The sequence below is a fragment of the Rhamphochromis longiceps genome, linkage group LG6 (genome assembly GCF_057381845.1).
Source record: "Rhamphochromis longiceps isolate RC_006_pf linkage group LG6, R_longiceps_female_GT1.1, whole genome shotgun sequence".
Classification (NCBI taxonomy): domain Eukaryota; kingdom Metazoa; phylum Chordata; class Actinopteri; order Cichliformes; family Cichlidae; genus Rhamphochromis; species Rhamphochromis longiceps.
This window is the reverse complement of record NC_140562.1, coordinates 43,710,708-43,735,376: the sequence shown is the minus strand read 5'-3', so window position 1 is coordinate 43,735,376 and position 24,669 is coordinate 43,710,708. Positions and strand designations below refer to the sequence as shown.

Below are 24,669 nucleotides of genomic sequence, written 5' to 3'. Positions count from 1 at the left end.
AAACTAAACTTCATCAATTTATTTTAAAGTTTTTATTTGGGGTTTTAAAACCTGCTCATGTATTCTGCTGTATTATTATTGATAAATCAAAACGGCAGCATAAGAAGGAATTAAAATAATATCCAACTGCAACATTAAGTTAATCCCATACAGCTGATCCAATAAAGGAATTCTTTACTTTAGGCCCTTTAAGACTTTAAAACTTTTGTTCTGGCTCTTACTTTACAAGCATTATGATTTTTCTTTAACAGATACTCTATTCTAGCTTCTTTCAGCCCACTGTAAAGGAGGATTTCAATACAACGCAATGATTAAACTCACTTGCAAACACTTTTGATGTGATGACATCTATATGAGGGTGCAGCAGAGCTCCTTCTCCCTCAGACTGATTCAACCTCACTGCCATAAAGAACGCTTTAGGAAATCTTTCCTACAGATTGAAGCATGCTTTTGTATTATACCTTCATGCTGCTGTTTTTTTAGTTATACATATTATTTATTAATCCAATTTGCACTTCTTCTTCATTGTTTTTAACTACGTTTTTGTTTGTTTTTATCACACTGCAAGAATTTGTTTACAACAGTCTCATAGTATAAACCTCTTACTTTGTTGTTTATTTGTTGTGTATTGTACACTGTACGATTTTATTCTTTATCATGCTGCTGTAACACAAAAGTTTAACCTTGTGGGATCAATAAAGCATCTATCTGTCTATTAAAGTAGGCTGTACTCCCCTTAGGTGCAGCATGTGTGCATGCAGGTTCACCTTCACGGTTTTCTGGGTAACTAAGGTTTTATTAATTTCACTCTTGCTTTATCCACTCTGACAGCTCGCAGTAAAAACTGTCAGCTGTAAAAGTCTCGCGTGGGCTTTAATAAATTCCTCCCTGTACGCTTGAATCTCAGGACCCGTGTTACCGGTTTCAACCACCAGGGGGAGACATCGTGCCGTGCGCTCTGTTGATTCCCGGAAGTTGTGACAGTGTGCTCCCCAACACAACCACAACAATGAAAGCTATCATTCAGAGAGTCACGAAGGCGAGTGTGACAGGTAAGCTTTAACCTGAGCGCGGCTGCTGCATTTTGAGAATGTATTTAAACTCGAGCCTGCTCACAGCTTCCGCTCGTTTCCGTCGCTGACACGTCGCCTTAGCTAAGCTAGCAGGGTTAGCATTAGCCAGCAGAGTGAATGCAGAATGAATGCAGCAGAGCTGTTGTCTCTCCAGCTGTCAGCCGCTGCTGGAGCTCAGAGGGGCGTGATAGCAGTGAACATGTCCTGTATGTCTGCGGGGCTGACGGCTGAGCGACAGACGTCACGGCTGGCGACTGTTCTCCGACAGCCGGCCACCTGTCAGCCTCTGCTAGCTGCCGGTGTGCAACAGTAACAACAGCTGGAGGGCAAACAGTTCACAAAAACACGCTCATATATGCGTGGTTACATTTTATTTCTCAGTCTATATTATTTTCTCACGCTACGAAAGTGCGTTTAAAAATGTCTACAGTGCTGATTTAACCGGTCAGTTTTTATTTTTCTACTAAATATGCTTAAAAAGTACAAAGTCAAGTCACAATTCTCACAATCTATCGCAATAAAGAAAATCAGTCAAATCCATCTTCATGTTTATTGTGTGGGAAACATGACGTCCTCTAGAGCTCTCTACAGTGGATCATCATTTGATCCTACCCTAGTATCTGTCACACCAACCCTCTGTACGTCCTCCTTCACTACATCCATGAGTCTTCTCTGTGGTCTTCCTCTCGTCTTCCTGCCTGGCAGCTCCATCTTCAGCATCCTTTGTCCAGTATATACAGCATGACTCTTAGTAGCTAGAAGAGCAGAGGTTAGAGCAGCTGGCCAGTAAGCAACAGGCTGCTGGTGTGAGTCTCTGTTCAGATGCTGACATCTCTGACATGGCTCATTTTGTCATGTAAAAAAATAAGTAAAATGAACAAAAAGCTGAAGAAACTAATTTTAAAGACACAAATTTGATGGTTTCTACAGTTTGAATAATGGCAAGAATTGATGTTTGCACATATCTTCTGTAGGGCATGCATCTGTGTGAGAGATTACATTGAATGGATTCTGAGACATGCGTTGGTATAATTTCGCTGCTTCGGTGCACAGAAGGCCAAAGTGACCCTCAGACAGTCAAGTAGAACGCGTTTACCGCTAGGTTTAAATCAGTTCCAAGTATCCAAGACGAAAAACAAATTCACTGCAGTTGCAAATATCCACACATGTCCAAAGCTGCCTGTAATGCTTTTATAGAAACTTGAAAATGAACAAATTTTGAGGATGTAAAAACATAAAATCTCCTTTGTCTGATTTCTTCAAGTTGGTTGTGATCTCTGTGGGCACGGCGTTGCCTGATATCTCTGTGCCAGTGTTCATTTTGTTGTGCTTTCTTGCAGTGGGCGAGGAGCAGATCAGCTCGATCGGACGTGGACTGTGTGTGCTGCTGGGCATATCTGTGGAGGACACGCAGAGGGATGCTGAGTACATGTGAGTGCAGAAAGCAGAAAGTACACCCTGAGATCTCAAACACTGTAATTTCATCATAAAAAGAAGGGAAATCTAAATAAACTAAAAGCACACAGTCAAAATAATAAAACATTTATGCAAAAATTAAATGTCTTCAATGATTCTGATCCGGTCGATCTACGTCCCTGCCCTCACCTATGGCCACGAGCTGTGGGTAGTGACCGAAAGAACGAGATCGCGGATACAAGCGGCAGAAATGAGCTTCCTCCGAAGGGTGGCTGGCCTCTCCCTTAGAGATAGGGTGAGAAGTTCGGCCATCCGGGAGGGGCTCAGAGTAGAGCCGCTGCTGCTCCACATCAAAAGGAGCCAGCTGAGGTGGTTCAGGCATCTGACAAGGATGCCCCCTGGGTGAGGTGTCCCGGGCATGTCCCACCGGGAGGAGGCCCCGGGGCAGACCCAGGACACGCTGGAGAGATTATATCTCTCGGCTGGCCTGGGAACGCCTTGGTGTTCCCCCGGATAAGCTGGAGGAGGTGGCTGGGGAGAGGGAGGTCTGGGCTTCTCTGCTTAGGCTGCTGCCCCCGCGACCCGGCCTCGGATAAAGCAGATGAAGATGGATGGATGGCTATTGTCACCGTTGACTGAATTGAAAACAGAAAGTGTAAAATAAATAAAAACAAAGATTAATATAAAATACAGAAGTGTAGGAGAGGCTGCTTACTGTGTTGTTCTCATCTTTGTGTTTTCAGGGTGCGTAAGATCCTGAACCTGAGGCTGTTCGAGGACGAGCACGGCCGAGCGTGGAGCAAAAGTGTCATGGAGCGAGACTTTGAGGTTCTGTGTGTGAGCCAGTTCACCCTGCAGTGCATCCTGAAGGGCAACAAGCCGGACTTCCACTCGGCCATGCCCGCAGAACTCGCTCAGCCTTTCTACGACAGCATGCTGGAGAACATGAGGAGCACCCACAAACCGGAGCTCATTAAAGGTGGGTCAAACAGAGGCGTAGGGCCACGTCAGCAAAGCCTTCTTTTTGACTATAAAACACTGTGACTGAAAGCTGTGGACACCGGTTTGACTCTTTAAACTGCAGTAGCAGTTTAAGATTAAAATCTTTATTAAAAGCAGCTGTTAATGGGACTCTGATGTGAAGCGAGTCAGATTAATGTTAGACGTGTGCGACTAATCGAGTCTAAGATCGCTGCTTTGTTAGTCGGTTAAACAGATTGTTCCTACTTTATTGATGCGTGTCAGCAGTTGGCAAAAGCTGCGACTCTAACGACCAGCAGAGCCTCTTCCTCTCTGGTATGGTATGATGTGAAGGGTCAGACATGAACTATAAACCACTGCAATACTTTGAAGTAGGAAATGAGTGGCTGTGTGAGAGGCGTGTGGATGCCAGCCTGCAGAGAGTGAAGGTTAAAGTTAGCACTGCTAACGTTAGCTGTTAAACAGCCATGTTTAGCCTCGTGCTTGGGCTGGGTTCAGTTTTAAATGCTTTCAGTGTGTTTGCTGACTAGTTGACTACATCCCTAGTTTGAATCTTACAATATTTAACATTAACTTTAAATAAATTCCTCCAGCTTCTCAAGTAGTTCTGTTGCTGGTGACCAGTTTACTTGTCCAAAAGTAAGAAACACTGTCCATATGAACATGTGGTTATTTAAGAGAATGAATGAAACTGAATAATATTCTTTGATAATCCAGTTATTCTCAGATGCCGCTGAGATGTGCATCTCTTTTTGCTGATGTTAACGTTGCAAACACTCAGACTGCGGTTGGATTGCTGCGTGTGCTAACATTAGCAGTGCTAGGATCCGTAGCATCCACATGCTTCTTTGGTCAAATGGTTAAATCAAACGCTAGTTTTCTCTGATAAATCGAACCAGCACCTGTCCATTTTCTACTGTAAAATGCAGACCTGCGCTGGTTTATGCAGCTGTCGTCTGCCCGACTTTCCACCTCGCTTTTTTACAACTTCCTATCACAGAGAGCGGGTCTCAGGTGTCTGCGGGTGCTACAGATGTTGGAGGATAGTGTTGTTAAATTACAGGACGAGCCGGTGACCAGTAATGTACGTTCATAAAAAGGGAAGAAGAATTGCTTTAACTGACTTGTGGTGCTCAATAATGATGTTTAATCGTCTAATCGACTATTTCTAAACATCCATAATATCACAAGACATGCATGCATGCAGCAAGAAGAACAAAAGCTGTGCTCATGTTTATGCAGGTGGCTCAGTAACATTTCATTAACACATGATGTAGGACTTTGGAATTGATGCCATAGGTGTGTCTGCAAGCAGGCTGAGGGGTAGCACCGATGGTTGCAGGTATTTTCAGGTTTGTTATAAAGCATGCTTCATCTCGATGAACCCTCTGCTCCACCTGAGTGTCAGATTCATCCAGAGATCACACAGTTCCCTGTAATTTCCAGCAGAAGAGTAAAAAACATATCATACCCATCAGCTGCTTACCTTTAATCTGAATTGTCATGCTGTGTGTGAAGAAAAACGGCTGCGTGAAACCTTCACGCTGATATTTTGGTTAGCGGGTTACCCGCTCCCTCGTCAGGCCTGCTTGTTGTGGAGCTGCTAATTTGTGCTGCTTTAGTTAAAAAGCTGGTCATTAATGAAATGAACTAGCTGCACTCTAATTAGCACATAGCTATTTCATCCTCAACGCTCAACGCCCCTCTCAGTAAATCCAGCCCTTCATCATCTTCACTGCCCCACTTTAAAGTCCTCTGATTTTTGCCCCCTGCTGGAGTTTAGGTCTGGATATTGATATTGAGCTGATAGCTGCTGTTTCTAGCTAAGATGGATTATTTTAATTAAAAAAAATAGCCACAGTCTGTTGGCGGTCTTTTCAGAGACCAGTCTTAATAGAGTCCCAGGAGGCTGCAGGACGGCATGGCTGAAAAATGCCTGTTACCTGATACAAAGCTAATTGGAAACAAAAGGTCAAAGGTCACAGCTATTGCCACACACTTATGGGCCTGGACTAGTGATCCTGCTCCCTGCTATTTAATTGCCCGTATTCCCATCTCGGTGTAAGGTTACAGCAGTTTAGGCGGTGGATCATCGGTGTGGTGACGCGCTGGCAATGACGGTGGCGGTGAACTGGGTCAGCCCACCGGGGAGCAGGTGAGGAGAACACCTTGTCCCAGCGAGGGAGGTGTAGGGCTTCTTAATTAGGAAGCCTTCCGCCTCCCCCTCCAGAGAGAAAATGCGATGATGCAGCACTTTTTCCACCGCGGCCCAACGGCTTCATTGTGCAGATGGTGTCATTAATCTCGTGGACTCGGTGGAAGAAAGGAGAACATTTGAGAAACTTCCTGTCCTCGCACCTCTCCGTCGCCTTTGTCCCCAATGTCTCAAAGCTCCACGTCACATCGTGAAACATCAAGTGCTGATGCCTGTAAACTGTAATCTCTATTCATTTGTCTTCCTGGTTTTATCATTGTAGATGGGAAGTTTGGGGCTCGCATGCAGGTCCACATTCAAAACGACGGACCGGTCACCATCGAACTGACATCACCGACTGGACCCACAGACCCCAAACAGGTACATCACTCGGCACGAAGCTTTAAAGACTCATCTTAATACCTCAGATACCACTGGCCGCTGCCTTTCCTCCAATGTGCAGTGCCTGCAGGAGTCTACCTGTTACCGATCACCTGTCATGTTTGTATACGAGTTAGATAACAAGGAGACCTTTCATATGCTGTTACTTGTACTGAGCAGCAACTCTCCCACTTTGTCAGATGACTTTTCAAAGTTTGCCCAAATTGCATTTTTCATGCAAGTTTTCTCCAGTGAATGATCAGAAAAAGCTCCAGTATCAATGCTTGTTTCTGTTCCTCTACATTAAAGACATGAAATTGCTGCAGTTTATTGAAACTAGGATGCGTCCCATGACAATGATGCTCAGAGGAAATCAAAATTTCACATGGATACCTCCCTGTACTTACATTAAAAAAATAAAAAATAAGGTGACTAAGAAAGCACCGATTTTCGACAGACTCCCGTCTCTCTGTACTTTGAGGGCCTGTAACTCTGGTGCATCTAATCAAGGCATGCAACATTTTTTTGAATATAGTCACACTCCAAAAAGTTACTGCACAAAAAAAAAAATTAAAAAAATCAGCTGATTCTGAGAGGGTCAGCAGGGAGGAGCTCCCTAATTTGTCAGTGTGAAGGAGTTCATTTCTATTGTACCACCAGGTGGCGGTGTTTGCTCTCCTCTCATGTACAGACTCTTGATTCTTATGCTACAGATTTTTGTTGTTGTTTCTTTTTTAAAATGAGTGAAATAAGAAGCATCCATTATTTATACCCTTCAGGTTTCTTGAAGTTTGTTTTATTTTTAGTTTATTTTGCTTGATTTTGTGTGATTTATACGAATACTGTTCAATATCTGACTGACTAAAATTAAATCTAAGATTTATAAAGTCATGCATCCTTAGATCTGAGTTTGAAAGAGTCACACAGAGGTTATTTTTAAAATCCACAAATGCTTCGAATTTAAGCAAAGTGAAACTCGAGGAAAGAAAACAATATAAAAATTATATCCAATAACATCTATAAATCAAGCCAGTTAAATGAATATTAGAAGTATAATACACAAAGTAGTGTGTTGTGTGGATGCGTCTGCATGTGGGAAAACCTATCATCTCACTCAAAGTCACAAACTCACAGATCATTGCTGCCCAGCTGATCGTTTTGGTTTTATAACTCACAATCTTTCATCGACTTTTTTCCACAAATGCAATAAAAATTCAACAAAATAAAGTAAAATATTAGAAAAGTAAAACACACTAAATTAGCTTACTTATTTTTACTTATTTCTTTTATTTTTTCATCCATATGAGACACCCGTGTGACTGATCTACCATTGAACAGGCCCCACGCTTTTATTTTGAAGGTTCAGTTACTGCTAACTTGCTGGCTGTAGCCCTTCATGTAAGATGTGCCCCTGTCGTTATGCTGATGTGCTCGTGGTTTGTTTCACTTGCAAAGCTAGTGCTTTTTAGGCTGGGTGTTAAGTTTGCAGAATTCCAGGATCCCAAATCCCAAATTAAGGATTCAAGAAAAACAATCTAGATTTGAGAAAGCAGAAAACAAAACTTTAAGCTCTCAGACAGCAGCCACGATTAACGTGTGTCACCCCCACGGAGCCGCGCTGATTCACTGATATCTCACTATCACTCAGTCGCCTCCGTGAAGGAGCTGAAAAGTCCCCCATTTGTTTTAGTTGTGTGTGTGTGTGTGTGTGTGTGTGTGTGTGTGTGTGTGTGTGTGTGTGTGTGTGTGTGTGTGTGAGATAGAGAGAGACAGGGTGTTATGTGTGGGTTTGAGATGATTGGCACCATCGGCCCACATGCTCACGCTCTCCCTCTGCTGTACCTGTCCAGGCTGTAACTGTTTGCTCCAGGAAACCAGAGTCAAACCAGGATGCCTCCTTTCTAAAGGGATGGTTTTATTCTGAAAGTGTGCGCTGTGATCTGAAAGGGTTAGTATATCATTTTGATTGCATGCAGGGAGCTTTGACAGGTTTTCATGCTCGGTGCTTTTAGGGAAAGCGACATCAGTGTGGTGCTGGATGAAAAGTACATTAGCAGGTGATTCATTTTAGCTTCTGAGAAGTCTTGATATGAGTACAGAGGACCAGCTCCAGGGGACTGAAAGCACCAGAACTGAATTAAATTAACAGTTTTGAAGCTTCATTTTCTTATTTTTTTTCTTATTATTTTACCTTTTTAAATAAACTAAAATGAAGGAAAGGTTCCAGAGCCAATCCAGGATTTTCTATTTGTTTAAAACACATAAAACAAACTTCTTTTAGTCCTAATTTTCACCTTCACTCAAAGTGTCCCCTCAAAATATAAACTGATCTTTATTCTTAAGATCATCCTGTACCACAACCCAATGCTTCTTCAGTGACTTTGTATTTCATTGATTCTTTGCCTTTAAGTGTTTTCTCGCCACATCGCTTGTTAAGAAAACAAACACCGTTACAGGACGGCTGTGAAAATCTGAACTGTGAACAGAGATGTACTTCATAAATTTATCCCCAAATCCTGCTACATCTGTAAATCTTCATCTTCCTCCTGCCTGTTTTTGCAAAATGTCCCTTTTTTTTTTTTTTTTTAAAGCAAGCTATTTTTATAAAACCAATTAACACTGCAGCAGATGATTTATTAACATGCAGCTGTAACTAATATTTATCTTTTCTTTGCAAGTCCGTTTTGCATCATTGATGCATTTTTGCTTTCTTTCATTTTTTAATTGAAGCAAAAACTTTGTTGATTGATCAGTTTGTCAGGTTTTAATTTCAGTCACAATTTTTGTGTTTCGACAACTATTAAAACAAGATAACTGAGATCAAATTCTTATTTTGAAGAAAAGTCCAGGTTCACTCCTCATTTTTTTTAAGGCTGGATCAAGCTACATGATCATGGTCTCATTCGTGATTTGTTCAACTTTGGATTTACTCGATTTTCTCTGCAGTGATTCTGTGAACGAGTCATGAAATGGTTTTTTTTTTTTTGGGGGGGGTTTTTTTGTGCATTTAACCGCTGATTTATGAATGAATAAGAGTCAAGTAATGGAGATAGAAATCAGTGCAAAAGTGGACGGTCTCCTGCAGCGACAGGATGTTTCTCAGCTCCTTCTGCCACCAGAACGAGCTTCGTGCAGCCTTCCTGAATTCTGCTCACTTCTGTGGAGCCCAGTTAGCGTCCTTATGCCTTGGCTGCAGGCAGGCTTTGGCTGCTCTCCCCTTGGTGGACTTGGCTTGCTTGCCCAAAGGGAGGGATATTAAGCAGTCCTCAGAATTTTAATCTTGTCTGTTTGGGATGTTTTGCTGTGGGGGCTGAGGAACCAAAGCCAAGACTGAACATGAGGGATAAAAGGCCAGCCAATAGGCTACGCTTGGCACGGGGTGGGAAATGAAGCAACAGCCAGCAGACACTGTTCCTTTCTTTCCATGAATCAGGGATTTAGTCCACCACAGGGTCAAGCGGCCAGCAAACAATAGAGTTATCCAGAGCAATGAAAATCATCCAGTTTTGGATGTTCTCTTTGGGAAGCTGGAGGCTGCAGCCCGATGGCAGAGGGCTCCAGAGTTTTTCTGTTTGTTCACCTTACTGTTGGTGCATTTTGATTTAGGCTGTGGGCTGAAACCCAACATTCACAGGAGTTACATAATGTTTGATCATGCTAAGCTTTCACTGGGTTGGAGATCAGAGTTTTGGGTTTGGACGGAGCTTTAGTGTTGGAGTTATAAACAGATATCTTTGTGCACTACCACGGTGTTATATCAAACAATCAAGATGTGACTGAAGCACAGCTTTAATTCAAGGGGATTAACAAAAGTATTGTATTAACTGTTTAGAATTTTTTTTAAAAATGTACATAGACGCCATTTTCAGAGGTTTAAAAGCAATTGAGTTGACCTACAACCAGTGTTATGGACATGTGAGGAGTTCATTCAAGTGTTGAACTTATATTTGGTAACAGTTCACTGGAACTCTGAATGTGAGGTCCAAAGAGATGGAGATGCAAGAGAAGGAAACAATCATTAGGCTGAAGCACAAAATGCACCTATTAGAGAGAGCAAACACATCAGCAGTGTTAAAAATTAACATTCTTACAAAGATGAAATGCACCAATCAGCTCAGCAATCACAAAAGGCCTGAAGGACCACAGAAGACTACAAAAGTACATGATGACAGAACGATTTTCACGGTTAAGAAAAAAACATCTAAGTCAAGAACACTCTCGAGTAGGTAGACGCATCTCTTTCAGTCTACAATCAATTGAAATGAAATGCAGAGGAAACCAGTCGTTTACAGCTAGATGCAAACCGCTGGTTACACAGGAAGAACGGGGAGGCTTGATTAGATTTGTACATTTGTACAGATTTGTACAACTCCCAGGCCACGGACCGGTACTGGTCTGTGAGTCATTTGGTACCAGGCCGCGAGAGTTGAAGCTCGGATGTGAAATTGATGGTTTTCAGGGTTTTTATCGTTTTTATCTGTAACTTGGTTTCTCTGGGTCTTTTCCCGTGTGTTATGAATAAATCTTCCCTTTTTTGGTACCGGTACTGGTTTTATCTTGTTGTATTTATCCACGACACCTTAAAGGCTGGTCCGTGAAAATATTGTCAGACATAAACCGGTCCGTGACGCAAAAAAAGTTGGGGAACGCTGTTTTAGACGACACGGTTCTGGAAAAAATAATTCTTTGAAAAGAAGAAACGAAGATTAACTTGTGAAAGAATGACAAGTGTGGAGAAGAAGAGGAACAGCTCCTGATCTAAAGCATACCACATCATCTGTCAAACACATTGGAGGTCACATTATTGCATGCGCGTGTGGAACCATGTCATTTGCTTTTATTGATGACGTGAGTGCTGATAGGAGCAGCAGGATGGATTTTGGAGTGTGCAGGGCTGCACTCTGCTCAGATTCAGCCAACTGCTGCAGAACTGATTAGACCGAGCTTCCCAGTGCCAGTGGATAATGACCCAAAGCAAACTGTAAAAGGAACCTGAGAGATCTCTAAGGCAAAGAAATGGGATATTCTTTGATGGCCAAGTTAACCACCTGATCTCAACCCAATAGAGCATGCTGTTCAGTTATTAACTGGATGCAGAGAGACCCACAAACAAGCAGCAACTGGAGGCATAATTAGCAAAATGGTGTCACTTTCCAGATACTCACTGATCTGACCGATATCATCAACAAAGACAACAGCAGGCCTAGTTTCTTACCACAGCATGTTAATGGGTTCAGCTGGGAATAACAGTCTTTTTTGTACTCGTTGAATAATGTAATGTCTTATGCAATGCTTTGGATTTTTAAGATGACATGTAGTTCATAAATATGTCTCCTACAACCATAAAAGTTTTACCATCTGTGTTTCCAGACTATTTTGGATGTCAGGTAGCATACCTACTTCATCATCACTGTGGAGTGATGTTTATGAACCGTGAAGATGAGGGAGGAGCGGTTTTTGATCAGTAGAGTTGTCTGACTAGTTGTGCTGAGTGGCAGCATGAAGGGCTATTTTGAAAAGAGGGAGTGCGTGCAGTCACAACAATAGACTCATTGAGGGGATCATATGACAGCTCGGAATAGCTCTGAATGCCGAGAGAATAGAAGTAGTCATGTATCACAAATGTGGAGTGCTGGCACGGGCCTCTTTTTCTTTGTTTAATTAATTGTTGTAATTGTCATGCATGTCAGGATCTTTGGGTGAATACTGAGCATACTGCAAAGGTCATGATCTGCAAGTCATGATGCAGCATGTTCATGGTGGGACCACAGAGCCACCAGGAGGCCCAGATGAGTCAGGTTTCAGTCGCAGAGTAGGAAAAGGGAAATGTTACAGTTTTAGAAATAAGAATCCATAAATTATTATTACTTATTCTAACTATCCTCTGTCTACGATGTAATGTGACCGGGTTGTTTGTCTGCTTGTTAGCAGGTGGGGGGAAAAAAGCTTATGGCCAGACTTGCATGAAAATATTATTCTTAGGAGCTGGACTCGATCGAAATCTGGATCTGGATTCAGGAATATTTGGAAGGATTCTTTTTGATTACATCATCTACGGCTCACATTACCTGTGGTGTACCACAAGGATCAGTCTTAGGGCCTATTTAACTTTCTACTTATATGCTTCCACTTGTGTAAATTTTACAAAACCACAATGTGTGTGTCCCGTGAGAGCTCTGATCTTAAAAGCTTAGCTGCTGTTTTAAACTGCTTGTTGTCTTTCTGACCCAGCCGTTTTGCTTTCTTGTATTTTCTCAGCTATCAAAGCAGGAAAAGCAGCAGCAGAGGAAAGAGAAGACGCGCTCCAAGGGTCCCTCAGAGTCCGGCAGGGAGAAGGGCGCCCAACGTTCTCGACAGGACCCCAACGCCAGCAGTGGGGCAGAGGGGGACGTGTCTTCGGAGAGGGAGCCTTAGGTCATCAAGGTGAACGGGAAATATGCACACACACACATGCAGTCAGGTACAGTTACGCTCAGGCGTGTCTGTCTAATTTAGTCTTTAGAATTTGTCAATCATTTCCCACTAAATAAAGGCTCATCTTAAAGGGGACGCCCCATGCTGTTATCTGTTATCAGTCTGTGCACAAAGAGCACCTGTGAGACAAAAGCTCAGGCTTCACACTGCTCTAACCGCTCAGTTTCACATTGTTTTTCTACTCTTGCAAATATATGATGTCATAGAAGGAGGATATGGTTATCTCAGGCACACGGCTCTGACTGTAAGTAAAAGGCTTGCACGCACCTGCTGTTCATACTTTCTACACAATATTCAAAAACAATTTAAACAAGAAAAGTTGACATTTCTAGTCTAATTCTAACTCTTAGTATTTGCTTCTGCACAGTCGTCATCTCAGAGCTGCAGTTATTGTTTTTTTGGCCGTTGTGGAGGCAGCTCCCACAACTTTGGAGAAGTGATGTAACCTGGAAAGCTCCTCCAGCCTTGGCAGAAGGAAGTTCATAAATTGATCCAAGAAATTAAAGAAACAAACCAAGTGTAAATATGGAAACGTGTCTGCCAAGGCTGGTACCACTGAAACTTCATTAGAGCCACAACAGGACAGCTTGCCGGCCGACTTAATTACCCTGCATGCTCGTCCACGCACGTCACTTTGTTTATGTGTGTGCAAGGTTGTGGGTAGTTGTGTTTAGTGTGCGGTTCTCCTGGAAAGGTCACAGCAAACAGGATATCAAGCTCATAAAATGGCTTTTTACTTGCTGCAACAGCTTTTAGTGACCATATGGAGAGCTGAGCGTCTGGGCTGGCGTGTCTTTTCTGCTCGACTTTTTTTGGGAGGGTGGGGGTTTGGAAACGGTACGGGAGGATGATGCATTGTGAGCCAGAAAGTATCCCAGGATGGAGATCTGTGATGGAGTTGTTTCAGGCACATAATTAATTTAAAAACAAGCTTTTAAAATTAGTCATGTTTTGGAAATTTGGAAGGAGGTGGAGTTTTTTAATAACTCACCTGCTTGCATTTTTGTAAAACTCAGAGTTAGCGATGTGGCTACTTTGAGGTGTGTGCTAACACAGCTGTAAGCACTAGCTGTCTGCTAAGCCTCACATCTGCTAGTTAGTGACTTCTTATTATTAGTTGGATAATAGTAAATCTGCTGTGTTGCGCAGACCATCAAAGACCACCTGGGTTATGGGAAGTGAAATTGCAGTATTTTAGGTAGTGGATCGGTACAAACCCCACTGGGATAGTTGGGACACTTCCTGAAAATCCAAGAAAAACTAAAACCTGATTCTCCTCCTCATGATGTGCTGGATATTTTCAAAGGGAGACAGATCAGGACTGCAGTCAAGCACACAGACTCCATGTCTACGAAGCCAGGTTTTTCCAATGAGGCCTGGCATTGTCCTACACACGGAGTTCCTGGGAAAAGACGATAATTTCCTGATGGGAGCATATGTCTGTCTAAAATTCCTCCTCCTCGTAGTGCCTTCACATATGTGCAAAGCCCCCATGCTACGGGCACTGGTGCACGTTGAGCCGTGAACTCATGTGACCACAGGACACGTTTCCATTGTTGCTCGCTCCATCTCGGATGAGCTTGGGCCCAGAACTCACTGATGTTTCTGCACAAAGTTGTTGGAGTGTGTTGCAAGCATCTAAATGTGTTTAAGAGATAAAATTAAGTTTAAGTGGAAAAAACATTTAAAATCTTTTCTTTGTCCTTTTGTCTGTTAAATAAATGTTCAAGTGTATGACGAAAAAGCCGATTTTAGTTTTATTCCCAATTTTTCTGGAAATCTGGTGTATCTGTATGTATATAATGCTTTACTACTTATACTGAGCAGTCAAATCATTTCTAAACTGCAGTATTTTTTGTATAACTCTATTTATGGAAACAGAGTTATACCTTTAAACAGCATTTCCTGTGCTTACCTGGTTTTAGGTCCTTTTAAATTTGCTGAAACTCTGAGAACAAAATGGCTTTGCATCTGTGCAAGATCATTTTTGTCTTTTGCACTGTCAACAAATGCAGTCACCTCCCAAAAATAGTTATGTCCCATTTATAATATTAGTGTATGGTGTCATGTGCAATATGGCGCCCTTAAATCTGCAGTGAGAAGCAGTTACAGTTGTTCTTGTTTTCCACATCTCCCTTTTTCCATCTGTGCCTGATCTCTTTGTTTTTGTTGACATTGCGGTGAAACTCAGCAACCTTCATGAGAGACAGACCCGTTTGTTTCTCATTTTGTGCTTCTTATTGCAGTGTTGGGGGTGGTTTGGTGTGGGGGGGTATGTTTTGGGGGGTTGTTCTTATTTGCCTTGAGTATTTGTTTACTAGTGCAAAAACAGACGAGTTCTGGGAGAACAGAGATGGGGAGGCATTGAGTCAGCTCTCTCTGTGTCCCCCTCTGCTCTCCCTGCTGAGGCTGCAGGCTCCTGCAGCACAGCTCCTCTCCCTCTGTGAACCCTCTGGCAGACGTGCATTAATGGATATGCCCTCAAACTGGCAGCAATGCTTCCTGATCCTTGTGCTCAAAGATGGGGCAGTGCAGTTAGCTGCATTCAGACAAAAGCATGACTGACACCAGAGAGGTGAGATTAATGGGTTGGTGAGGTATCACAAGCTTAAATCAGTTTCACTGTCACGAAGGTGGCTCTCATTACCATAGTAACTTAAGTTGAACACATAAGCTGGTCTGGAGCAAGTAATGTCAATCACATGGCAGCAACTCAATGCATTTAAGCATGCTGACCTGCTGAAGTGCAACCTGAGCTGGGCTGGTCGGCTTCAGAAACTGCTGATCTGAACTGCAGAAGAGTATCTCTCAGTGTACAGCACATCAAACCTTGAAGCTGATGGGCCACAGCAGCAGAAGACCACACCCTCTGGCAATTTAGCCTGAGAGCGTGAATCCATCAATGGTTCAGGCTGCTACTAGTGTAATGGTGTGGGAGATGCCAACAATGCTTAGTACCAACTGAGATAACCAACTAAAAACCGATAAAAACCCTGAAAACTATACATTTCACACCCGAGCTTCAACTCTCGCGGCCCGGTACCAAACGATTCACGGGGGTTGGGGATTGCTGGCCTACCTGGGTGCTGTTGCCGAGCATCTTCTGATGGCTCATTCCAGCAGCTCACATCATCTGAGTTCACTGTGCTCAAGTTGTCACAAAGGTCACCAAATCTAAATCCAGTAGAACACCTTTGGGTGTTCATTTGACAAATCTGGAGCTACTGTGTGATGCTGTCGTGTTGATGTGGACAAAATCTCTGAGGAAAGCTTCCAGCGGTTTGTTGAATCTGTGTCATGTTGAGTTAAGGCAGGTTTAAAGGCAAACAAGGGGCCAACCCTGTACTACAAAGGTGTGTCTAATGAAGTGGACACTAAATGTAAAATCTATTGAGGAAATATGTGGTGTAGAAGTAATCCGTAGAGTCGAACCTTACTGACGTCTCTCGATTGGAGTAGGCGGCACTCAGTCACTTTTGAGCAGGAGATTATGACACGCCAAACACCCTGAGCCAGAAGCGGAAAACCTGATCCCAAAGTTTTAGACTTTTATTGACTAAATCAGCATTTTCATATCTTGTATGGGGAAAAAAACTCTGGAGTGATCCTCATCCAGTCACCTGATAGCTGCTGTTAGCTTCTAATGGCTTAAAACCTCCATCAAAACATCTGCAGGTGCAATGTTATTATGTCCTCCCTGAACTCCTCCACAGCGGGGGAGGATGCAGTGTAATCCTCAGGTTTTGGAGGCTTCAGCACCTTGTTACATAAGGTCTGACCAGAAGCCAGGGATGAGGGGGAAATGTGAGAGGAAAGGGAGTGGTTTTTTGTTTTTGTTTTTTTTTTGATAAGGTGACTGTTATTTGGATTTTGGAGTGAGAGAGTGCACACACAGCACCTCGGGAAGTGTGTGTGCTGTAGTGAAAGAGAGGGATGGGTGGAAGAAAGAGGAAAAAGGACAGCGGCCTTGCTTGCTTAGCTCTGTAGCTGCATGTTTTATAGAGAGAACTGGTGCTCCCCAGGTTTGCTTTGCGTGACTTAAACATGAGCCGTGCTCGACTTCCATCGAATAATTTGCGACAGCCCTCCATTATCTTCTCTGCTCGTCCTTCCTGTCTGCAACGCTCTAATTTCAAAATAGAGTTATGTTAAGTTATCAGTACAGGAAGGTTTCAGCTGCCGTGAAGAGGTTCCAGCTGTAGCTGTTCTCAGGACTGTCGGAGATGTTCACACCACACGTAACTGCATCTTTAAATTTAGCTTTCATTGCTACCGTCAGCGTTTTTGTGCAGATCTTTTAATATGATGCAGACTTTTGAATTTGTCTGTTCACCTAAAATGGAAGCTGCACTTTAAACCTCCAGGAATTTTTACTTCTTTTCATTTTAACAGGAATAAAATGGGAAAGTAACAAATAAGGCCAAAGTCTGTGGGGGGGGGAAGCGTCCATGCTTAGCTTTGAATGGCTTATTTTAGTCCATAAAGATATTGCTGTCGATATAATCTTGCTTTTTGTGTTAGTTGGTTTTTAAAGATTTATCTTAAAGATTTTTAGTCTTAATCTGACCAGACATGAAAGCAGAGAGAGAGGGGTAGGAAACCACACCCCTGCAGTGGCTTTTAGTATATAGGTCCCCCACTCAAACCATAGACCATCTTTTAGAAAAGATTATTCTTTTTTTGTACCAATTTGGGCTTTAGATTGTGATCTTTGGAGTGTCCCAGTCCATAAATACCATAATCTGTGCAGATTAGGTCCGTGTGTGTCTGCTGTCTGAGCAGGATGGAGCTCAGGATTAAACCATTGTCTTTTTTATGCCCTACATTGTTATTTTATTTTAATTTTCTTGAGGTATCAAAACCCGATGTCATCATTTCTTGATTTTAGTTATCTTGGCTGGAGCTGAATACACAGCTCCAGCCAAGATAACTAAAAACGAGACTTCACCCAACAAAATTCCTAGTGGATAAACCAACTATGAGCATATCATAAGAATCTCATGGAATATTCACAGGTATGTTTCATCTGTTTTCTGATAATAAATATATTATTAAAAGAAAACAAAAAGACCTGCGAGCTTCTATCCTCCAAGCTCGGGTCCTCTACCAGAGGCCTGGGAGCTTGAGGGTCCTGCGCAGTATCTTAGCTGCTCCCAGGACTGCGCTCTTCTGGACAGAGATCTCTGATGTTGTTCCCGGGATCTGCTGGAGCCACTCGCCTAGCTTGGGAGTCACTGCACCGAGTGGTCCGATTACCACTGGGAGCACCGTTACCTTCACCCTCCGCATCTTCTCCATCTCTTCTCTGAGCCCTTGGTACTTCTCCAGCTTCTCATGCTCCTTCTTTCTGATGTTGCTGTCATTGGGAACCGCTACATCGATCACTACGGCCGTCTTCTTCTGTTTGTCTACCACCACTATGTCCGGTTGGTTAGCCACCACCATTTTGTCCGTCTGTATCTGGAAGTCCCACAGGATCTTAGCTCGGTCATTCTCCACCACCCTAGGCAGCATCTCCCATTTTGACCTTAGGACTTCCAGGTTATACTCAGCACAGATGTTTCTGTATGCTATGCCAGCCACTTGGTTATGGCGTTCCATGTATGCCCTGTCTGAGAAGGCAGCTGGATAGCGTGGTAGTAAGACTTGCACACCTTTGGAACGGGAGTTGTGGGTTTGATTCCCGAATGCTAACCAAGCCTACCTCAGACATGAGCGAGAGAGATAAATATGAAGCTGAACCGGGGGGTGAAATTGATTTCATTGTAGTTCTTAACAGAGCTTAAATGTGTTTTTCATCCTGAACTTTCACATGGATATTTTCTGCCCAATAAATATGCTTTGAGGACTCAAAAAGGCTTAAGAAAATTCCAAAGCGCTACATTTTGACTCCTATAAACATAAAGGTGCTGTAACCCTGATAATGTTGATGGTTTCAGGGTCTAATTTCACAGGGCTTAATTACATTTGCTAAAGTTGCTATGCAACAAAGATCAGCTCATCCTGTGGGGGTCACATGGGAAGATTTTTCCACATTTGGTTGATCTTCTGTAATGATGTGAATGACTGTGTAATGACTGAGAGAGTATGAAGAAAAAGAGTTTAAACTACTGCTGTTTCGTGTCTTGCAGATGTCGTACTGGGGACATGACGGTGAGCCCAGTTTCCTCAGGAAGGCCTTAAACCTCAGCGACTCTTTCACCTGATCCTGGACTGTCCTTCCTGTTTGGAAATCAGCAGGATTCGTTCAGCCTGTTTCAGACATCGTCCCCTTGGCCTCTCTCCTCCACACTCAGATAGGACCGGCTACATGTAGCAAAGATGATGTCTGGCCACATGACACTGCACAGTTTTCTTAGATTTGCGAGGGGAGGGGAGGCGTGGGTGATGGCAACATCATAAAACCGTGCAGCCCAGTAGCTTTATGTGCTCGGCTTTCCTTTTCCCTTCGCTCCCTTTCTTTCCATCGTTTCATGTTTCTGCCGCCATCTGTCTCTTTGTCTTTTGCTTTCTCTCTGTCTGTTCTGACTTAGTCTCTGTTTAGAGACATGACTCTGACCCTGAAGCACAGCTCAGCTCCGAGTTTATACTGCAGGAACATCATGGTAGTGAGAATGTACCAAGCTTGTTATATATTGTGACACTTGTCAAATTTTTGAGGTCTAAGAGGTTATTTTACCTTTTTGAGTAGCAGATTTTGTTTAAGGTCAAACTGAAGTTGCTACCACCGTCTGCTCTGTAAAAGAAATGGCCCTGTTGTTTGTAGCTGGACAAGTTTACGTTTCATATGCAAAGACTTGAGATGAAACTTCTGTAAAGTCAGTCATTGGTTAGTGAAGTCCTCAAGCTCAGTCTTTTTGGCCTTACCTTCTTAATTTGAAACTAAATGTGCACCTGGATCCTGCTTTCTCCTAATTCTGACTGTAAATTTGTAAAATGATCATCATGTTTTAGTAAAGAAGACCGAAAAATATCAGCGGAGCACATAAACACATCACCAGTATTTACTTTTCCTTCTTTCTTTTTTTTAAATTTCAGATCACTGATGAATTTTTCCCACACTGATTTCTGTACAAATGGACTGCTTTTTTAGCAGCTAGTTGAGTCGCCCCCTGCTGGCCTTTTGCATGGTCTTCACTTTCTGGAATCAGAAGCTACGTCACTAATAAGTAGACAGCAGTCTGCAGCAACACCCCACAAAAGCTTCAAACAACAGCCTGCATTAAATCTCCAGCTACATGTAAGCACGATGCTGCACGCCGACTTGCTAAGTTAGCTAACAAACATCCACTGGGTAAAAGCGCATTGCTAACAACATTAGTTTGGCTAACCAGCCGAGTCTTGGCTAACTACTGTCTGCTAGCAACTTAGTGACGTAGCATAAAGATGGCTGTGTATCATGTACTCATTTAGCGGCGCACATTTGTTAACATTATCTGCTTGCACTGACTCAGCTTTCACTGAAACATGAATGGTAACCAACTAACTCAGAGGCTGCCAGAGTGGATTTGATGCCCCAAATCATTATTGTCTCTTCATTAACAGAAATAAGAATAGCTTTACACTTTAAAATCACTTTGACTAGACTACAGCAGACGGAGATGTGATTTCAGTTGGACTTTAAATGCTAAAATGTGACCTGTGTCTCAGTGTGTTCCTCAATTTATTGACCCACTCAGTGGGAATGACTCTAGAAAGGGTGCTGCAGTCGATTGTAAGACCAGGATCGAGTTTCTGCGACTGCCCCATTCACCTGTGCTTTACACCTGCGGAGAGGGGCCAGCTGCACCTCACTATCAGTGTGACCGGACCAACTCTGACATCAGCTATTTATTCATGTTTCTCATTGTGACGCTGTCCTGCTGTCACTCGACAGATCTGAATGTACGTTTTGTTGTCATTTTTATAAAGGTGTAAGAAAGAAGCGTCTCTCTGTTTGTGTGTTGCATTCTGCTCATTTTAATGCAAACCGCAGGGATGCTTGGCCTTATTTCTACTTTCAGCATCACCACCTGGCCTCTGTACTGTCCCAACTTTAGTTTTCTTCTTTTTTTGGTTGGCTATTCCTGGCCAACCATGCTATACCCCTCTCATCCCTTTCCTTCTGATTTGAGATTGCGGTGGAGAGGAAGAGGAGCTGCTGCATCCTGGATATGGGAGCTATCTGAGAGGGAAGACATGACCCAGATATGTCTGCTAGCTAGCTACCTAGCCTTGGTGTTTCAAACTGCTAGAACTGCAGCTTTCCTCTGCAGTGGCTGCATTGTGATCCCAATGCCAGAGGAAGGAGGAGGTAGGCTGTGTGGGTTATTGACCAGGGGAGGGCTGGTGCAGGACAGATGTCTCGCTGTGGGGAATCACCTGTTTGCGTGTGTGGATGTGGACGTCCTGAGCTGCTGGGCAGGGCAGTGGGTGCGGTGTGAGGCGGACATGGGAAACTGGGTTAAATTCCAGGCATTCTCCTACATCTGAAGCCGCACTGTTTCTGGTTTGTCTTTTCTACAACTTATCTCACATCTTGTGTGTGTGAGCGAGTCCTTTGCCAAGCCTACTGGCTATGGAAAAACAATTTAACTGGATTTAATTTGTTGCCCCCCTCCTCCTCCCCACCCACCCACTCCTCCTCCTTCCTCTTCCCTCCTTCCCCACAGTTATTTCTTACGTCTGGGAGGTTGGGGGAATTCAGCTTGTTTAGTAACTCCGTGCCGAGTCTGATGTAGCTTTGGAGGTTAGACAGGCCCGGTTTCATGGCAGCTTAAAGGCCTCGAATCATGTTGGCATCATCACGAGAGAGTAAACAATTCCCAACTGATTTAGAAGAACGTTTTCCAGGACACATCAGAAACCGATGTAGAAGTGTCACTCGTATCCTGGTTGCCTTTAGATGACTCTGGGCTCTTTGCTCTAAAGGGTTAATAAGGCACAATGAAACCAGTTGCCTAGAGCCCTGACCACTTTTTTCCATTCTTGCTGGAAAGTTTCCAGTGCTATTTATATGAAACCTCAGGCCCCACAATCAAGCAACCCACTTGGCTGGGATCAAGTATTATCCATTATCCCGAAATTCAGCTTCACTCAAAGAGTACTGCATTAAAAAACCATCAGAAATGGCAGAGACATGCTGGAATCGGTGGTCCGTATCATCTCTGTGGACACAGAACTATCTGCAGCGAACAAGTAGGCAACATGTACAAGCAGCACCGGAGAAATCAATCCACATGACCTAACGACTGTTGTATAACCAAAGAAAATACAGCACATCTAATCTGCCCCGGATCTGATAGATGTGTAGTAAAAGACCACATATGTGAAGAGAACCAAACTGGGTTTTTTTTATTCTTTTCAAATCCATGTTCACAGGGGCCGATGTTTAGTTTTGACCATAATATCATCATATTTTAAAGTAAGATTAATACCGGTATTATTTACAGAAGGCGTAGTCAAAGTGTTCGGCTCTGTGTGAGTGAGTGGTTTAAGTGAAAACTACAACTTAAGAACTCTATACTACTATTATTGTTCAATTTTCTGTGAGTATAAGCTGTTTAATGTGGTCTTATTAAAACACAATCCCAGGAGAGGGCAGTCAACGACACAACTGAACCCATCAAACATCTGCAGCTTATCAGGAGACACAAACACACAAATACAGTGCATGGTTGCTCTTTTATTCACACTTTAATAAAGGTTTCTAATAAAAGATGGATTTGCCTTTCCTTGTTTCTGTCACATATTCACTGTTACAACACTGTACATGTATGTACTGTATCTGTACATGGTAAACATGGTAAACACGTCCAAAGTTAAAAACTGTGTGGCTCAGAGGATGAAATTTGGATCAATTTTGCGCTGTCTTCTTTTTATGAGGGGCAGTCAATCAGAAGACAGTTGGGTTGCAGGGGGGAGGAGCCAAACTGAATGTGTGCTGTGTTGTAGCTTTTGGCTCATCGTTAGCTAGCACCCTTGTATCCAGGGGTGAGGTATAAAATATGAATCCCTGTAGAGTTACTATAGATACAAAAAAAAACCCACACCTTTAAAACAGGTGATAAATTCTGTGGTAAAGTTGGAGAATTCACACGCGAGTCTGTGGGGACCCACTCACTTTCAGCCGGCCTCATGTGGCCATCAGAGGACCTGCAGCCTTGGTGGCCACTGCCTGTTTTCCACTTAGATCATTAGTTCAGACTGCAGGATACACACCTGCAGTGTGTGTCGGCTCCTGGACAGATGTGCATCTATCTCGTGGGCGTAACTTTTATAGTGGGCGTGTCCGGATGTCCTGATGTCAGCTGCTGAATTCATGGTAACTGTGACATCTTTGATATTGAACACATTTGAAACAAAAAGAATGCGTTAAGGTTCCAGTTTACTCACAAATATCGAGCCTGTGCTCATAAAAAAGGTTAATTTTTATTTTTCGTATGTTTTTCACAGAATCAGGATAAAAGCTGATTTTGGACCGAGTGTCAGTGCCGTCACTGCGCCCCCCTCCTCTTCCTCCTCCTCCTCTCAGCAGACGGACGCATCCATGGAGATCCTGTGCAGCCTTCCTCAGCATTACCACTTCCAAAACCACATTCCAACATGACATAAGAAGACAGACCGGCTTTTCTAAGCAGCAGCTCGAAGCCTTTTGGTCCGTTTCTTTCTTTCCTTTCTTTTTCTTTTTCTCAGCATCCCATTAGCGGTGCCAATCTTAACTTTCTGCCCGCTTCCTCTCTCACTTCTTTACCCGTCTCCGGGAGAGAAGTCAGTTCCCCGGGAATTAAAGGAGGTCGTTGGGTTTTCTTCTTTTCCTTTTCGCTTCTTTTTGGTACTTCTTGGATGCGCATGGATGTGGCAGCAGCGGAAGCGGGGACGTCTCTGCCGGGTATCCGACTCCGGAATCGGGCGAAGCAAGTGATGCCGAATCAGAAGAAGGTGAAAGCGCGGCGGAAACGGCGAAAGGAGCTGGTTTTAATCCAGATCTGCTTGTTCGGCGGTTTGCTCCTGGTCGTTAAAGGGTTTTCCTCCTTAGCGGAAAATTCAGGTGAGAAATCAGCGTTTGCTGAATTCGCCCTCAGCGATACAGCCTTCTCTTTTACTTCCTCCACGTGTTTGCCTTTTATTTCCTCCCCCTTTCTCCATCTAACACAGAATTTAAACACGGCATCGCGGAAACTGTAGAAATGTACAGTGTTGTAAATATTGTGTGTGTTTTTTTTACAAAACAGACACTTTATTGCTGGCTGCATTCCATTTGGTCAACAATCAGGAAACGAGGGGTGAATGAGTAGAGAAGTGAAACCTGCTAATAACTGTAATAATGATACAAGAAACAGAGAAGTAAAAATAACTGTAATGTTCAAATGTCGAATTGCTCCATGTTGTTAATATTCCTCTAACTTAGCAACTGTACCCAAACGTCATCACCCATGCGGTACAGTGCCGTATAATGCGCACTCGTGTGAGCTTCAACTATGGGAAACTATTCATGGCTGAGGAATGCAGAGGATCCTGCGTGTTCAGGTGTTTCAGCTGCAGACAGGGAAATGAGGGCAGCGAGCCCCAGGGTATATAAGCCCGCCTGCACCTCTCCAGGTTACTGCAAATGGTTATCAATCAGCCAGCCATTCCTTATTACAGACTCTGCGGTGGAGATGTTAAAAGAAGAGTCGTATAAAATAAAAGCACAGGAAGAAAGACGCGTTCATATGTAAAAGTCACCTTCCTACATAAAAGTGTGCAGTGTCTCTGCGGCTCAGTTTGGTAACGTGTGGCACCAAATCTTAAACTTGATAACCTCACAATTAAAGAACAGCCTGGAAATAAAATGATTAAAACTGCTTTAACTTCTGCAGCTACAAAGCGCTGAACCACCCCAGTCTCTTCAGTAAAATTCTCATTAGAAGTATCATACTTGAAGTCTTTGGAAACTTGCGCATATATCAAGTTAGCTTTAACTCACAGACACAAAGATCCTTATGAAACACTTCAAAACAGGGAAATCTGAGACGCCTCCTTTTGTTCTGCAAATCATGACAATACTTTTACAGGTGTTTTATGTAATATCAGCTTGCACACAATAAACAGTCTGCATACATAATATGGTTCACTGGATATTACTGATGTGGTTTGATAGGATTTCTTTTTGCTGAAATGATTTGCAGC

The 24,669-nt window shown here is 43.1% G+C and overlaps 2 protein-coding genes across 2 annotated transcripts in view; both read left to right on the top strand.

The window, feature by feature from the left end:
• Positions 1 to 907: 907 nt before the first annotated feature.
• On the top strand, positions 908 to 20,443 carry dtd1 (D-aminoacyl-tRNA deacylase 1). Its single transcript, XM_085410916.1, has 6 exons — positions 908 to 1,052; positions 2,414 to 2,504; positions 3,233 to 3,468; positions 5,948 to 6,045; positions 12,304 to 12,468; positions 18,651 to 20,443. The coding sequence occupies exons 1-5, from the start codon at positions 1,010 to 1,012 to the stop codon at positions 12,457 to 12,459; spliced, it is 624 nt and encodes a 207-aa protein (XP_085267042.1). The 5' UTR covers positions 908 to 1,009; the 3' UTR covers positions 12,460 to 12,468; positions 18,651 to 20,443.
• Positions 20,444 to 22,664: 2,221 nt separating this feature from the next.
• The window catches only part of LOC146668841 (sodium/potassium/calcium exchanger 3-like), a 61,936-nt gene continuing 59,931 nt past the window's right edge, over positions 22,665 to 24,669 (top strand). The window contains exon 1 of the mRNA XM_085410898.1: positions 22,665 to 23,548. Coding sequence (XP_085267024.1) covers positions 23,344 to 23,548 — 205 coding nt within the window. The 5' untranslated portion in view covers positions 22,665 to 23,343. The remainder of the gene's footprint in view (positions 23,549 to 24,669) is intronic.